Source organism: Electrophorus electricus, chromosome 5 (assembly GCF_041902795.1).
Source record: "Electrophorus electricus isolate QZ-2024a chromosome 5, ASM4190279v1, whole genome shotgun sequence".
Taxonomy (NCBI): Eukaryota; Metazoa; Chordata; class Actinopteri; order Gymnotiformes; family Gymnotidae; genus Electrophorus; species Electrophorus electricus.
Window position 1 is genome coordinate 26,238,248 of NC_137501.1, and position 15,331 is coordinate 26,253,578.

The window sequence follows — 15,331 nt, forward strand, 5'->3', positions numbered from 1 at the left end:
CAAACAATGTAGTGGTTTTTGCCAGGCCGAGTTGCTAACCCGACTCGGGTGGGGGGAGGAGGAGGGGATTAATTAAACATGCAGGGCGTGCAAATCTTTGAACACCACTGCGATTTGACCGCTGTGCTGTGTCACAGTTTAGCTTCTTAAAAACCCACTATGGGTAACAACGTCACCGTGTGACATCCAGGCCTGTTCGTTTGGAGCGCAGAGGGGCCCAAGCAGCCCCAAATGATGCAAATGTCAAGTGGCTTTAAACTTTGAAGGGGTTTGACGTCCTGCCGCCGGTTCCCTGGCATAACGGCACTACGCAAGACGTAGGCCAGTGCTAACACGCTTCGCAGCTCCCCGGGTGTAGCATGCGGGGGATACACTAAGGATGGGTGGAGAGAGAACCATACAAGCAAGAAGATAAATGAGCAGGCATCGTCTGAAGAACGCAGCAAACCCAACGCACCGCCAGGGAATAAAATCATATCGCGCTCACCTTGAACCTTTTGGCTCCGCTCAGCCGCATCTAAATTTAACCCACAGAGTGCAAAAGCCAGATTTTAGTGTGTGTGGGGGGGGTTTCTTCCTTTTTAGTGACGGATGCGCTTTGTATCGGCAAGGATTATGGCGGTCTCAGGCCGGATCCGATTCTTCCGTGTCAGGACGTATTGCTCGCCTTTGAGGTCCCATGGCGACGGGGCTTAAAAGGTCCGACCTTCCGTATAATAAGTGAAAAGCCGATCGGGTCTAGCAAATTAGACCCAGCTAATTAGTCCCCACTAGATTTCATTCACAGTTATGCATGCTGGCATTCTTGTGCACTGTATGACTTTGAAAGACCACGTGCGTTTCGACATCCACACAAGCAGCAGCGGCATCTTATGGCGCAGCGCTAGGGCGAAAGGACGGTGATTTCTCCGTCTTAATTTTTCACAAGGCGAAAGGAGGACTTTGGGACGACGACGTGGGTATCTGAGTTCATCTCGCACTCTGAAGCGGGGGTTTGCGCCATCAGTTCTGCTCTGAAGTTTGACCGCTCATTTTCATTCAAGAAAGCATGGTCCTCTACAGAGTGGCTTTGCAGGCAAGACTCCCAAGGTTGTCTTTAAACTTGAGCTCAGTTATTGATCAGAATCTGCAGCAGTTCTTACTGTGGCCAGTGCAACTGTGGCATTAGTATGCATGAAAAGAACTTTGCTTTTTTTCTGCCCAATTGTTGGAAGCAGTACGTACATTTAAAAAAAAACAAAAACGTGGCAAAGAGCTTGGCCGAGAAAACAAATGCGGCAGCATTTCGTTGGCTTGCTTTCTTCAGAGAGTTCTCTCTTGTGTCCATTTTAGCTTCCGCCACAGAGGTCCGAGAATGTGATGACACTCGTAGTTCCAGCCGGGCCATTATCTCCTAGACGGAACGATTTTAGGACCGAGAGTTGCCAGTATTTATCCAAAGGATTCCCATGAGGTAAACGTACGACCAAATGACGCTGGCGAATAGGAGCCTTGGCAACAGGTGGCTGACCAAAGAGGACTTTTGTATCCGAGTAGTTACCGTTGCTGGTGGGTGTTGGGGGGGTGTGATGACATGGCCAGTTCTACACGCTCATGTTTTCTCGCGAGAGCTTGACATGTGCAGGGCATTTCCTAATGAGAAATTATTTTATTTAATTGCTGCGAATACAAATGCAAAGCACCAGGTGTGAAGCAGCTCCTTTTGATTTGGGTTATACTTTATTTTTCAGGGAGCATTTACTTGAAAGTCATTGCTTTTGATGACCCACTAGATCTGTCTTTCACTGTAACCTCTCAAACCCAAAACAGACGCTTTCTACTAAAAGAGGCATTCATTACCTGTAACGCCGTGCCTGAAAGTATTGGATTGGTGCATTGTGGTAGCATTCATCATAAAAATGCTAGACCTATAAATCTTGCCCGGTCCTTTGCAGATAAAAAAAGCCCTTTTTCATTTTGCTCCTTTGTGCTTTTTTTTCAAGTTGAAAGCTGCGTCTTGGCGTTTTTTAAATTTATTTATGTATCTGTTCACAGGTGCGTTCTGTGCGGAGAAGGCCCCGTGCGATTCGAACCCGTGCAACAACTGAGGCAAACACGACGGGAGTGGCGAATCACAAGTCTGCGCAGGTGCAGCTGGCTCCGGCGGGTAAGACTGTGGCGTGGAGCTCGACTGCACCAACAGCAGCAAGCTGGGGCAGACAGGCGAGAGCAAACCACCCCCATTTTGGTTCCCAGTTATCTTCCCAGTTTTTACTTGCTTTTTTGAGCTGGAGAAGATGATTAATAGAAAATGCCACATGCAAATAGACGAGGCACCTTTTTCAAGGATCAACTTCTGTGGTTTCAAAGGTTACAACAACAGTTAATAACTGTGTATTGATGGGGAAATGAGGTGGCATTTGTAACAGGGTTGTGATTTCTTTTTTTGCCCCCTCCTTTTTGCTGATGGCGTGGCGCTGATCTGTTGCATATTCTGGCACCAGTAAGGAATTAGTGTAATGGGAAAATCATACAGATCTGCGTATTTCAATTGGAGCCATTTTCTGAAATTGGCACCGTTACACCAGCCCATATTCATGAAACTTTAAGTGGGTGGTAGTTTTTTCCCCATTATGAGTGGAAATGAATGAAAGGAAAACGGGACAAAAACAGACTAATTGTCTTTGGTGACCTTCAATGTCTTCATTATATTTGCCACATGAGCCCAGTCATGAATCCCAGGAGGTTCCTCAGTCATTTGAAAGCCTAGACAGTAAAACTTGACTGCTTATCTCATGGTCTCCTTTTTTTCTCTATCTCTTTCTCTCTCACACACACATACACACTCTAAATTGATCTGTTTTACATTGATTAGGTCTGTCTGAGGCGGCTCATAAAGAAGCTCATCTGTATGAAAATGAAATAATCCTTTGCCCATCTCGGCCCTGTGCTAAGTCCAATAGAAGCAGGCAGCTCCGTATTCCTCTCGCCCGGCAGCTTGGTCCCACTGTATTACTCATCGTTGGATGGCCGATCCTGGAAATAGTATTGATGTCAACATCAGTTAGTCGGACTTTGGAGAGTAGAGCGAGCTAATGGCTCTTCTTTCTGTCCCTTCCCATGTCCTGTGCGCTACCTCTCTAGCTTCGCCACTTGCCAGCTCTGCCTGTCGCTAGACATGGATAGCCAAAGAACGCTAGCGCCGCTAACAGTAAATGAGCGTCATTAGGACTGTTACCGTCGAGAAGTACCGATCCCGCTAACACGCGTTCTTTTAGATGTTGCTCAAGACTAGCATCTTTAGGATTAGAGACCGCTTTATCTCCTGACTCCTACTGGCCCGCGCCGCGCTCGGCTGTCCGTGGTATTGCGGGTCTTCGGGCTCATCTAGCTCGCCTCCAAGTGTTGGCCCTACAGATGCGTGATTAGCTGGTGTCACGAGTGCCCTATTTAACCCTCCCCACTTGTGCGCAGAACTCGGCGAGTTGCGTCCGGAGCGCGGCAGGCCGTGCTGCCTGTTTGGCACATGTTTGGCAAGAGGAGATGTGTATTACTGCAGGCAGCGTTCCGCTGACTCAAATTCATTGCCATTTGCTTTGGATTTAGTTGCTTTTTTGTATCCCCCCCCCCCCCTTTTTTTTTTTCATGGGAGTTTTACAAATAAGTTCCTGTTTTAGTTGAGCAAATGTATTACAATTCAATAGATTATGATGCACACCTTAGCAGTAATAACATCTTATCTGGAAGTCGTTGCGTTATTTTATTTCCCACAGGCCCATCATCAACCTAAAGAAATGTATAACTACAGTTTAATATTGCTGCAGGTCAGAAGAGGGAAGTCCCCGTCACATGGCTGGGTCTAAATTGCTTTTTACTGATAACGAGGAGCGAAATGACAGAGAATGGCGCTTTTATTAGTTCTCCCTGACTCCCAATTCTGAGGGGCCTTATTGGAGCTATTGCCTCACTAATCTGCCACAGTACATCTCTGTAGGCCGTAATGGCATAGATAACTCTAGTCCATAAATTCAAACAGCCTCTCAGAGTAAATGACAATTGGAAGAGGAGATGGAGTGGGGGCAAAAAAACCCAAAACAAACCCAAATTAAAAACTCTAAGTGACGGAAGAAAAAACTTGGGGATTAATGAGAGTTTGAGAGTGCGGGTGAGCAGAGATGAAGCATAAGATGCGATTGGGCGAGAACAAAAGAAGATTTTAATCTATAGAAGTGTGAGGCTTTTCATAATAATCTGATAATCCTATTGGGTTCTATACTGGTTAACAAAAAAGATTGCTCTTTAAAATCCGTTTGTGTGCTGATGACGCATAGCTGTACCTTTTTTTTGTGTTTACAAAAGAACAAAATTAAGATGCAGTCTAAAACAGCTGTAGTTTACTATACGAATACCATGTATATAAATGTGCGCAACTGTGTGCATATTTCAGTGGTTACACCAGAGCCCACTGAGAGTTTCAGTTAATTGTTCCAGTATTAGCTGACTGTAGTTCAGAAGTTACAAGGGGTCAAAAAACCACCCTACATTTTGTACAGAAGATGGGGTGGCAGCACCCAAAGACACTCCTTATACTCCAATCATAAGTCGTTGCTTCTGGTGCTTTTAAAGCAGCACCACCTCCCCCAACCAACCTCCACCCCTCATTACCAACCACTACCCCACACGACCCCCCCCCCACCACCCCCACCCCCACCCCCACCCCCACCCCATGTCATTGCGGTAGCACGAGCCACGCAGGCAGGCCTGAACCCAGCCACGGCCCCTGGCTGACTCCCTCCCTCTGCGCAGTTGCGATGCAGCCTTTTCCAGGAAGAACTGCGAGGACGTAATTGACCACTGCAGGCTGCTCTCCGTTAACTGCTTGAATGAGGGATGGTGCCTCGCCCTAATTGGCGGATATAATGTAAGTAACCTAATATGGGCGCTAACTAATGAAATACTGGCCAAGAAACAGAGCCAACAATCATACCGGGCACTCTCAGCATCAGACACCACGTAGGGAGGCTTTAATGCGGAAGACCTGTTTCCGCAGAGAGGGAGCAATCCTTCATTTACCGCTGGTCTTTCAGCATAGAAATGCTTTGGGTGGAGAGGGCATGGGGGTGGGGTGGGGTGTGGGGGTAGTGAACTAGATGTTAGTGCCTCATTACTCCAGGTCCTTTGGTAAGCTTAATAATGTCATGGCCCTGTTTTAACGATGTCAGAACACCGGCAGTTGATATACAACAGGAGTTGGTTCTTGTTTATAACACACAGCCAAGGATCTAATTTGGCGTGCCGAGCTCCGCTTGCGGGGGGGGAAGCGCTGGAGCTTACAGCGACCTTCATGCTACGGTGCCCCAGGGACGCCAGCACCCCCGAGGCTGCAGTCGCTAATCATCTCAGCGAATTTGAAACGTGCTGAAACGGGCGACCTCCTTCCGCAGGAGAGCTCGTCGCTTAGCTGCCTCCCTCGGCCCACCCAGAATCCTCCCCGCCCCGCCGATCAGCCCACTAAGCCTCGGCGCCCTGAAACTTATTGCAAAATGTTCCTTTCGAACAATTCGGGCCATATCAGTTTTGCCGTCGTCCCGTAAGTGACTGGCGCGCGTGATTCTTGATGCGCACATGCTAGACGCCTGGTCGTGCTCCTCAATTTTAATATTTCCCCACTGTCCCTACTCGACCGTCTCTTCCTGACGACATGCCGTGACCCCCCCACGCGGGCGACAGATGGCTGTACCCTTCTCCATTACAGATCGGATCGAAATGGCTGCTCTATGCCCCTTGCTTCTCGCGAATGGCGTCCGCCGGGCCTTATCTCGTCGGGTAATGTAAGCGACGTCCGAAGCCATAACGCCGGTTGATGAACGACTGTGTACATGGACATAAATGCATCGCTCTTCGCTTTTAAAGAGCTATGGGAATGCACTTGGCTGGCTACGCCTCGCTACGCTCGCTGTTATGTGCAATGCAAAAGCCATAGAAAGGCGTTGGTAAAGAGCCTGTGATGACTGACTGAACTTCTCAGAATTATTCATGACCGTAGGATCTGCTTCAAGGTTTTTGCGCTGACATGGGGTAGCGGGGGAGAACAAACAGTGGTCAAGTTACGCTCCTGGGAACAATGGAATTTTATTGGAAGTGCATTGTGAATTATCCACAATTCCATGTTTTGTTTTGAGTGTGGGAATCCATAATCCCAAATATAGGTTGTCTTTAGTATGAGTTTTAGTATGAGTCCCGCTACTATATCAAGTTCCTGAGAGTTTCTGCAAGTCCAGCATGAGTTCTCCACTTGGAGAAGCGATTGCTTCAACCTGCAAAAAATGACCTTGAAGTCATAGACACACCAGCCTTTTCCTTAAAATATTAAGTGATTTTTACTCCTTCTGTAATTTCGTTCATTTAATTAAACTTTATCTTTCTTTTAAATTCTGTGATGTATTTAAACACTGTGCTTGATCTGAATCAGTGAAAGGCTGTAGACTGCTGTTGGATTGTCTCCCAATTAAAGCAGCCCATAATCAAAATCTACTGATACAGGCCAATGCAGGCAAACCGCGCGACCACTCTCTCTTCATCCCCAACCTCAGACAAAAAATGAGCTAATTTGTCCGGTCGGTTCAAACCACGGCCGCCGTTTCGGTGCAGATGCATCAGCGCGGGTGAGGGAGGTTCATTTGAGCCCAGCATCTCACGGGCAGTCGTCCTAAATGAAAAGACTTTTTGAGTAAAGGAGCTGGGGTCGAAACCGCTCTTCATCACCTGCATCAGAAATTTTCCCATTCGGTGAGCGAAAGTGAGCTGGGTTCTATCTGGAACTTGCCGAAACCAAGATTAGCGCATAAGTGATTGCAGAGCAATTCTGAAACGCCGCTATTTTCACTGCAGGGGAAATTGGAAGTTTGACTAACACCAATGCTCTGTTTTCGACAGAGCCTGTGCTCGCCGGGTTGAAGAGGGGAGCGCTGTCAGGCTGTGGATGATACCTGCTCGATCTTCCCGAACAAGTGCCTGAACGGAGCGACGTGTGTGACCACGGGCCAGCCGACCGGCGCTGCATGTTACACTTGCACGTGTTTGCCTGGACACACGGGTAAAAACGACACTGTCACTTTTTTTGTAAATGTAAAGGTTAACATCGTGCGGCCAATCCCATTCGATTATATCCACGGTGCGAGTTTGGAAACCCCTTGTGCATTCATGTTTGCCTTCCTGCGGTAGCTGATATAGAACCGCACTCTGTCTTCTTCGTCCTTGACTGGCTAACTGTAAGTGAATCTGACTACATCTAAAGGGGAGACTTGAGACACATTTGTCAGCAGTCAGACGCATGAGTGAGATGCTTCTTTAATGGGATGGGATGTGCTGGAAATTGTGACCTTGCTTGAATGTGTTAGTCAGACACTTTTGACAGTGGCCTTTTATGCCCAGGAGAGGCATGCCTGTCAATCATATAAATCACCCTCTCATCCATGGACCTGATTGGTCATTTCTATTGGCATACAAGTTTAGACCCTAGTAGAATCGAAGCAGAAGTGGGGGGGGGGGGTGTTAAGAAAAAAAAGTGCTTTTTCTTTTTACTTTCCTCTAGGGATCATGCTATACCCTTGAAAAGCAGCGCTGGCAGAAGCATTGTACAGAAGAATCATGTCGATGCTCCTGTACCCTGCAGTAGACAGTTAAATCTGCTGTCTACCTACCATACATTTAAATTTTATTGCATTTCCATTTCCCTGGCCATGCCATCTGTTGCGAGTGTTGAAGCCAGGGCCTCTGTTCTGCTCAAATGAGCCCGGTTGCCTCAAGCCATGCCTTTCCCGTTAGTCATCTTTGCACATTGCCTCGCCTAAGCTGATTACTCAGTAATTCACTTCATCGTGTCGGGGGTGGGGTGTGCGTGGGGGAGGGGGGGCAGTGGGGTGAAGGGCGCATGGAGGTTGGAGAGCATTTCATCGGCGAATCTAACAAGGTAAACAAACCCTGACCGGCGCGGGGAATCGTTTGCACGCGGCGAACGCAAAATGAACGGGGAACGGGCATATCGCAGCAGGACTCCGGCACCCGAATGTTTTTGCCTGATCCCATGCGGGCTTTGCATGCCCTGACGAAGTCCTTCAGCTCCTGAAAAGGCCCACGAAATTGCATCCGGAGTGATTTGCGGCCTCTTGAGACGATCCCAGCCGACGCTGGCTGACCCACAATGCAGTGGTCCAAGTACTTGTGGCGCAGAACTGCCCGCGGATGATTAAACACGGATTATTCGTGGCAGAGATTACGCCCCAAAGTGCTGATGGATCTGGTTGGAAAATGCCCAAAACATGGGCAACAATGTCCCTTTAATCAGAAGTGAAATTGACACAAGTCAGGAAGCATGCAGTTGCTTTTCAGATGCTTTCAGTGGGGGCAACATGGACGCTTCTGTTGAAATAATTGCTTCTGAGTCCTGGCGGTACTGGCAGGAGAACTTGCGTGCGTGCAACTCATGCGCATGCAGGCATGCAGCAGACAAACGCACCAGCTCCGTTCCTTTTGTAACCAAACCTAAATGGCTTTTCTGCGGTGAACCTTGGTTATGAGCGTGCTTCTTTCTTGCTGGACACGGTAAATGCAAGGGATCATCACAGGAAGCTGCCTCTGCTCGCCGACACAAGCTAGCTCCGCTGCTGTTCATTAGCTGTCGCCTTTTAAAAAAGAAACAAATTCTTTATTATTTTCATGCCTCAAATCTCTACTAACATCTCCCGTTTCAGGAGATTTATCCGACTGATGGAATTCATTACTTCCTGGCATCTCCAGGATCCTCTTGGCCGAGCTGTGGACCATCTGAGGGATAGCATATAAATTTTCGTTCTTGTCGGCTTCGCGCCTCTTCTGTTTGGGCTGTTCGGCAAAATGTATAATGAGAGTATTCTTTGCTGGTGAGGTCCTGCAGTTCAAGGCTCCTTGTTTTTATTTAGAGGGGGGAGATTAAGAGATCTTTTATCAAGGCCCTCAGTTATGTCAGATCCTCTTGATGTTCGCGTGTCTCCGGAGTGACTGTGTAAAATGCTGCGTTCTTTTGACTCCGACTGGGCCGGAAATCTCGGATGACATGCCTGTGCTTAGAAGAGCGCAAAAGGGCAGGAAAGATCGATCGTCTCAAGATGAAGCCTTGCGTCTCTTGATGTGTATTATCTGTCCTTTTTTTTAGAATTTAAAACCCACTCACAAACCGAAATGCTCTCTAAATATTTGGCTGGAATCAGGAAGAACAGGCTTTGTTGCTAGGCAGGAAAAGTGTTTGGATTTGTGCTTGATTTGTGGTTCCACACACATTTGCAGGCTGTGTTCACAATTTTAAAAGCAAAGTGCATGTTAAAATCAATTTACTGCTGATTGACTCTTACACATTGAATGTGAAGCTTAATAACAGCCTTAGGAATTCTAATGCTGATGAGCATGCTACGATGGTTAATTCAAACAAACATTTCTAAATAAATGGTCGTATGTTTTTCATTGTCTATTGAAATGTAATTCATTGGTTTTGTACATCTCTAGCTGGTTGTGATGTGAGCAGCAGCATGCAAACACACACACACACACACACCCATGTGCGCACACACCCCGCTCCCTTGACCAAGGCCTGATGGCAGCAACTGGCTGTGCGTCCGGAAACAAAAGGGAATGAATGTGGCGCTGTAAAATCCGGAACAGCGGCCATGTCCGGAGAGAGGGGGCCACCGGTCGGCGAGGACGGGGAAGCTGGTGCCACATCCGCGCTTTGGCCGAGCTCGCATGCCGCAGCCGATGTGGTCTTGGATCTGCACCCTTGGACTGCACAGATAAACCAATTTCTGACTGGCAAAGCCTCCCCTTGGCGGGGCGGGGGGGGGGGGGGGGGGCACGTTATGGCCAGACCGCCAGCGAATGCATTTGGATGTGCCACACAACCCATCTCATGCGGTTTTTTTAATGAAAACCGTAAATCAAACGTCTGCGGTACATCATGTGTCTTTAGTCCTTCCCCACGACACAATCCCCCCTTCTTTTTTCCCCTCTTTTTTCTGCAGGGTCTCCCCCCCTCCCCCGTCCAGATACATTCTTTTATCCTGTGTATGCAGTGTGTTTTGTGAAAGAGAAGTCCTGTCCCACCTGGCAATGGATTGCCTGAGTCTTCTCTTCATGCTCGGGTTTTTTATTTTTTAATTTTTATTCCCCTTCCCTTGTCTTCTGGTTCCAATTTCATCTGTCTTTATTGGCTTTCTTCACTTAACGCTAGGAAACCGCTTCCCTGGCACCCGGGTACCCCACTGCTCCTCCTCCGTTATCAGCCACATCACAGCTGAAGGCTACAGCAAGCCAGCTACTTCCTCCCCGCGCGTCTCAGCTGGCCCCCTCGTACCGTTGTCCCGTGGCACTCTTCGAATTCTTTAGTGCCGTATAACTGAGCTTTTTGTAAAGTTTGTGCGGTAATTTGCCAAATCACACCCCTCATACCACCTTTTCAGCACCTTTTCAAAAATCTGTGAAAAATATCAGTTGTTTCAGTATATCAGTATGAGAGGAGCTGCAGTATATGGACTGTGACACCTCTGTCCCCCAAAATGCTAGCCTTATGCAAATGAGATCATGCTAATCGTTCCTTTTATTCTACTGAACTTTTATTCATCATTAGCTCAGTCAATTTTTCTCTCTCTCTGTCCTTCCACCCCCCAGGCAGCCACTGCGAGACGGAGATAAACGAATGCGACTCCAGACCCTGCCGCAGACCACGTGCTGTACTACATGTGCTGCTGCCCCACAGGTACACCTGGCTCCACCCTCTGCGTCCTCCACCTCTGCCCCGGCACCCGGTAGCCGCCTCCAGGCCTTTGTTCGTGTGCAGCAGGACGAGCCGGGGGCCCGCCCCAGGGACTGGTGGCGCCCCTAGCAGGGCTCACCAACGCTGCCGCTCCCAGTTGACCCACGAGCGGAACCGCAGCAGGCTCGGAGTTTAAGGCAGGCACAGGGCCCGGGCTGCCCCATCTACCCACTCACCCCACACACATCCACTCACACAGAGGATCATGTGAACGGCTTTTACTGACTCTCTCAAGAATTTAACCTTTTTTTTTTCCTTTTAATGCATCAGCAAGTTTGATTTATTGCTGTAGGACTTAATGTGGGAAACACCTGTTCTGCTTCGTAATCAAAGTGATAACGTAATAGATGATGGGCAGCCTCTCAAAAAATAAGAATGAAGTTCAGTTGGGAGTCCAAAAATACTTTTGGTGGAAGATCAAGGGTTTCTACCCTCCCCCAAACTTCAAGCTGCTGTGTATGAATGTGCCAACCATGCCGACAGACGCCAAGAAACAATGGCTTGTAAAACACTTTCTGAAGCAGCCATCATTTAAAATGAACATTTTAGAACCCACAAATCATATTTCTCCCATAAAATCGGGTTTTCCGTAACTTGCTCTTCGCCACTTTAGCTTTAGCTGTGACAGCTGCTGCATGTGTTCCATGCCACTATGATGATCAAATGCCTTTGTAACCCAACACCCCCCCCCCCCCTCTTTTGCATCAGCTAGCGTGGGATTATGCAACTGAGAAATGAACCTTTCACTGCAAGTCTTACAACCAGCTGTAGCACGTCTGCCAGGTCTCTGCAGTATCCTCCCAGGCTGACTGTGCTCCTACCAGGTGGGGAGGCCCAGGATCTGCCAGAGGCGTTAGCTCCCATGCTCCTCGGCCCTTCAGCGCATGGTTCGGCCTTTGATGAGGCGCGGCCTAGTTTGCGCCGGGTTCATTTTATCCCGCATCGCGTCTGCTGCGATTTCAAGACCCATTTCTTGTCTATTGATTGACTTTCACATTGATTGGAGCAGAAGGGATGTATAAATTTAAAAAGGCAATTAGGCAGACTGCTTTTCCTTCTCAGCCTTTCGCACACATTTTTTAGCCCCCCCCCCCACTGCTTGCTTATTTGTTTGTCGGCTGTGATGATCAATTGTGTGATCCTTATCGGGCTGGTTGCTCTCAGACACAGCGGCAGTTGCTTAATTTTTTAGTTTTCCTCCGCACCACTTGACAGGTTTCGTCGGGTGGAGCTATGCGATGGACGTGGACGCCTGCTCGCTACTGAATGTCATCTGCCCCACAGGGACCCGTTGCCTGGATATGGCCGAGGGGCTAGACTATGTGTGCTGCAGGCCTTGCACAAGCTCCATACAGGTGGGTCCGCTTGCATCCCACGTCTCCCGCCCCCTGGCTGACGAGGGCGGGGCTAACCCTGTAAGTGTAATGGGTGGAGCACTGACATGCCTATCGCTACCATGGTAATCGCCAGTTTAAAACCGGCTGCAGCCAGCGCCGTTAATCAGGCTAGATGTTTCTTATGCAAATGGAGGCCATTAACAGATTTTCAGGGATGCCATGCCACTTTAACTCAACACAGAAGCTCTTGAAAAACATCTGCTTTAAGCAGTGCAAGGCACATGCTAGTTTGCACCCTGGATTTTATTACTTAATAATTCCAGACTCCCGAGGGTAACTTTTGCACGGCGTGACTTTGAAGAGGGTGGGATTCGCCGAGGGAATTTTATTCGCGTCAGTAACCCCTGCCAATTACGATAACAATTAAAAACATCAGACTTGTCTGAATATTCAGTGTCATCTAATGAAAGCGCCTGTGTTGTCACCAAATCGAATCTGCATACGTGACTATTTATGCGAGGCATTTGGTATATGACCATGGGTAATTGAATATTTATAGTTTCCTGTGATTTCGACAGCCGTGTGCCAACGGGAGCCATTGCTTCCTCGACACCGGCACTGGTCCCAGCTGCGTGTGCACACCTGGCTGGGAGGATCCAAACTGCATGGTCAATATCAATGAGTGTACACAGCACCGGTGTCAGAATGAGCCACTTGCATTGATCAAGTCAGCGGGTACAGGTGAGTGCGTGTTTTAAGAATACACAGACAAACACACAACGCTATATTTTTGGACCACAGAGCCACCTGCAAAGGACCAACCAACGTAAGCTTATTCCCCAAACGGAACCATGATTGTGGATGGAACCAGTTGGCAGAGCACATCACCAAGAGCTTCCGATTGATTTAAACTTGTCATTGAAGCTCATCAAAGAGCTGACCCAACAATATTCTGCTGTGATGTTAATAAGAATTATGTGAATTATGTTCTTGTCAGGTTTTCAAGGTTCTTTATCTATGTGAACAGATCCGTTCTGTCTAAACACATCAGTCTGCATCCTGAGCCAAACAAACCACAGCTTATTTGTGTCGGCAGCTGCCGGTGCGTCGATGCATACTCCGGGGTTCACTGCAAGCTCATCGACGACCACTGCCCCGGACACCGGTGCTCAGAGCACAGTGCGTGCCTGGGCTTGAACCAGGGCCACACCTGCTACTGCCTCCCGGGGTACGAGGGCACACTGCGCGAGACCGAGCTGGATGAACGCAGGAGCGGCCCGTGCGCCAATGGTGCCACCTGCGTGGACGGCGTCACTGGCTACCGGTGCCTCTGTGCCCCCGGCTTTGAAGGTATCGGCCACACACGCAGTGGGCTTGTGGCGCCGGCGGGATGTTGTACCATTTTCAAAAGCCTTTGGGGAAAATGTGTTCAGTTGTAAATACCCACCGTATGGGACTGTCTACCGCCAGTCATAATGATGCAGGAGGAGCCTGCAACTGTAGCCTACACATGAAACGGGTCACCTACTCATCCTGAGTCTGGCCCAAAGAACAGTCATGTATGCTGCCACCCAAAGTTCGAGGCAGTCCGAAGTTCACTGTCTGCTGGCACTTGCCTTGGGTTAAACCAGCAATGGGATAACAGAAAAAGTGACTAAAATGACAGTAATGATGCATTATGGCAGCCATAATTATGACAGCAGTAAGCTAATAAACCTAATTATGACAGCAACAAACTAATAAACAAATTGCCGTTTTCCAACAAATAAGGGGGAATGAATGCGTCGCAAATAGGCTTGTGTAAAAAGAATATGCAAATACGCTGTTAATTGTGCATCACTGAGGGCGGAGTCATTTGGTTCTACTTTGCGAGCCAGAGGCAACAAATGCACATCTTTAGTGAGAGCAAAACATAAAAAGATGTGGATGCAAATGTGGACATTTTATTATTAAATGTTTTGGCGAGCTTTTCCCTTAGTGAGAAGTGCGGCATGTGCCTTGAAAGCTTAGAAACGTCTGCGTAGAAAACAGTTTTTAAAGGAGTATCCCACCCAGAAAATGCACATGCTACTTGAGTAATCTTTTGGGGCACTGCAGTTGTTTACCTGTCAGGGGGTGCAGTTAATTTAGTATTACACTGGGTGCAAAATAATGAAGCATTTCTGCCACAATGCTTTGCAAATGAGAATGCTAATGAAGAACATGAGTTTTCCTTACCCACTTGCTGATGCTAATAAATCCCAATAAATAATAAATCAAAATTAATCCAAGTTAAATTGATCATTAAAGCCCAATAAATTGTTAGTGGGGCAAGGTAGCTAGTGTTGTGCTAAATAGCTTTTATTTCTTGTAAGCCATGTTGCCATTTTTGGGTGGGGGGGGGGGGGTGTTGGTGGTCTTACAAATTCGACTACCTATAGGTCCTATGTGTTCAGAGAACTCCGACGACTGCTGGTCAATGCTGTGTCTCAACAGGGGCTGTTGTGTGGAACTGATTGACAGCTATGCTTGTATCTGTCTGTTGGGTAAGTACAGTCTGCCACGCCCTCCTGCCAGACCTATTATGAGCTTTTAAGCTCATGTATACACAGCCATGCTGACCTACGAGCAGCTCCCCTAATTAACAGAGCCTGAGAGGAGGCTTTAATTTTGAAAAATGACAATGGGATCCAGTTCTGCCTCTCCGTGTTGGTAATTGTCCCACAGTATCTATTTGTGGACATAAATTTGTATATTAAATATATTGTATAAAAAGGATATAAATGCATATAAATTTGCTCCTTCCAAGAAACATGCTCTCCATATCCCAAACATGATGCTATTTCCACCTACTCCAGTCCTGGAAGATGCATCACCGCATCAGTGTACATTTTCCAGCGCTTGTTAAATGCACTTCTAAACCTGAGGCTAAAAGAAACCAGCCGGGCATGCTGTCACGTTCGGTTCCGTGGCTGGCGCGATTTTAGGCACCTAGTCTTTTTTGGCTTCTTGGAACTTCAGTTAGTTAATCAACATGTGATTAGCATCTGTAGAGGTAATAAATGAACCAAGTGAAATTCCTTAAAAAGAACTCCTACTCACAGCCTTCTTTAGAACCCCTTAACCGAGTCAACTTGGGATGGTTGAGGATATTAGTTTATTTCTTGGCAAAGATGGAGCTCCCTGGCAAAAA

The 15,331-nt window shown here is 47.7% G+C and overlaps 1 protein-coding gene across 1 annotated transcript in view; it reads left to right on the forward strand.

Moving 5' to 3' along the window:
- Nucleotides 1–15,331, forward strand: part of eys (EGF-like photoreceptor maintenance factor) — a 147,871-nt gene that overhangs the window by 10,144 nt on the left and 122,396 nt on the right. The window contains 11 exon segments of the mRNA XM_081714325.1: nucleotides 2,035–2,127; nucleotides 3,454–3,538; nucleotides 4,786–4,900; nucleotides 6,916–7,075; nucleotides 10,678–10,952; nucleotides 11,616–11,736; nucleotides 12,038–12,177; nucleotides 12,738–12,864; nucleotides 12,867–12,900; nucleotides 13,256–13,509; nucleotides 14,580–14,684. Coding sequence (XP_081570451.1) covers nucleotides 2,035–2,127; nucleotides 3,454–3,538; nucleotides 4,786–4,900; nucleotides 6,916–7,075; nucleotides 10,678–10,952; nucleotides 11,616–11,736; nucleotides 12,038–12,177; nucleotides 12,738–12,864; nucleotides 12,867–12,900; nucleotides 13,256–13,509; nucleotides 14,580–14,684 — 1,509 coding nt within the window.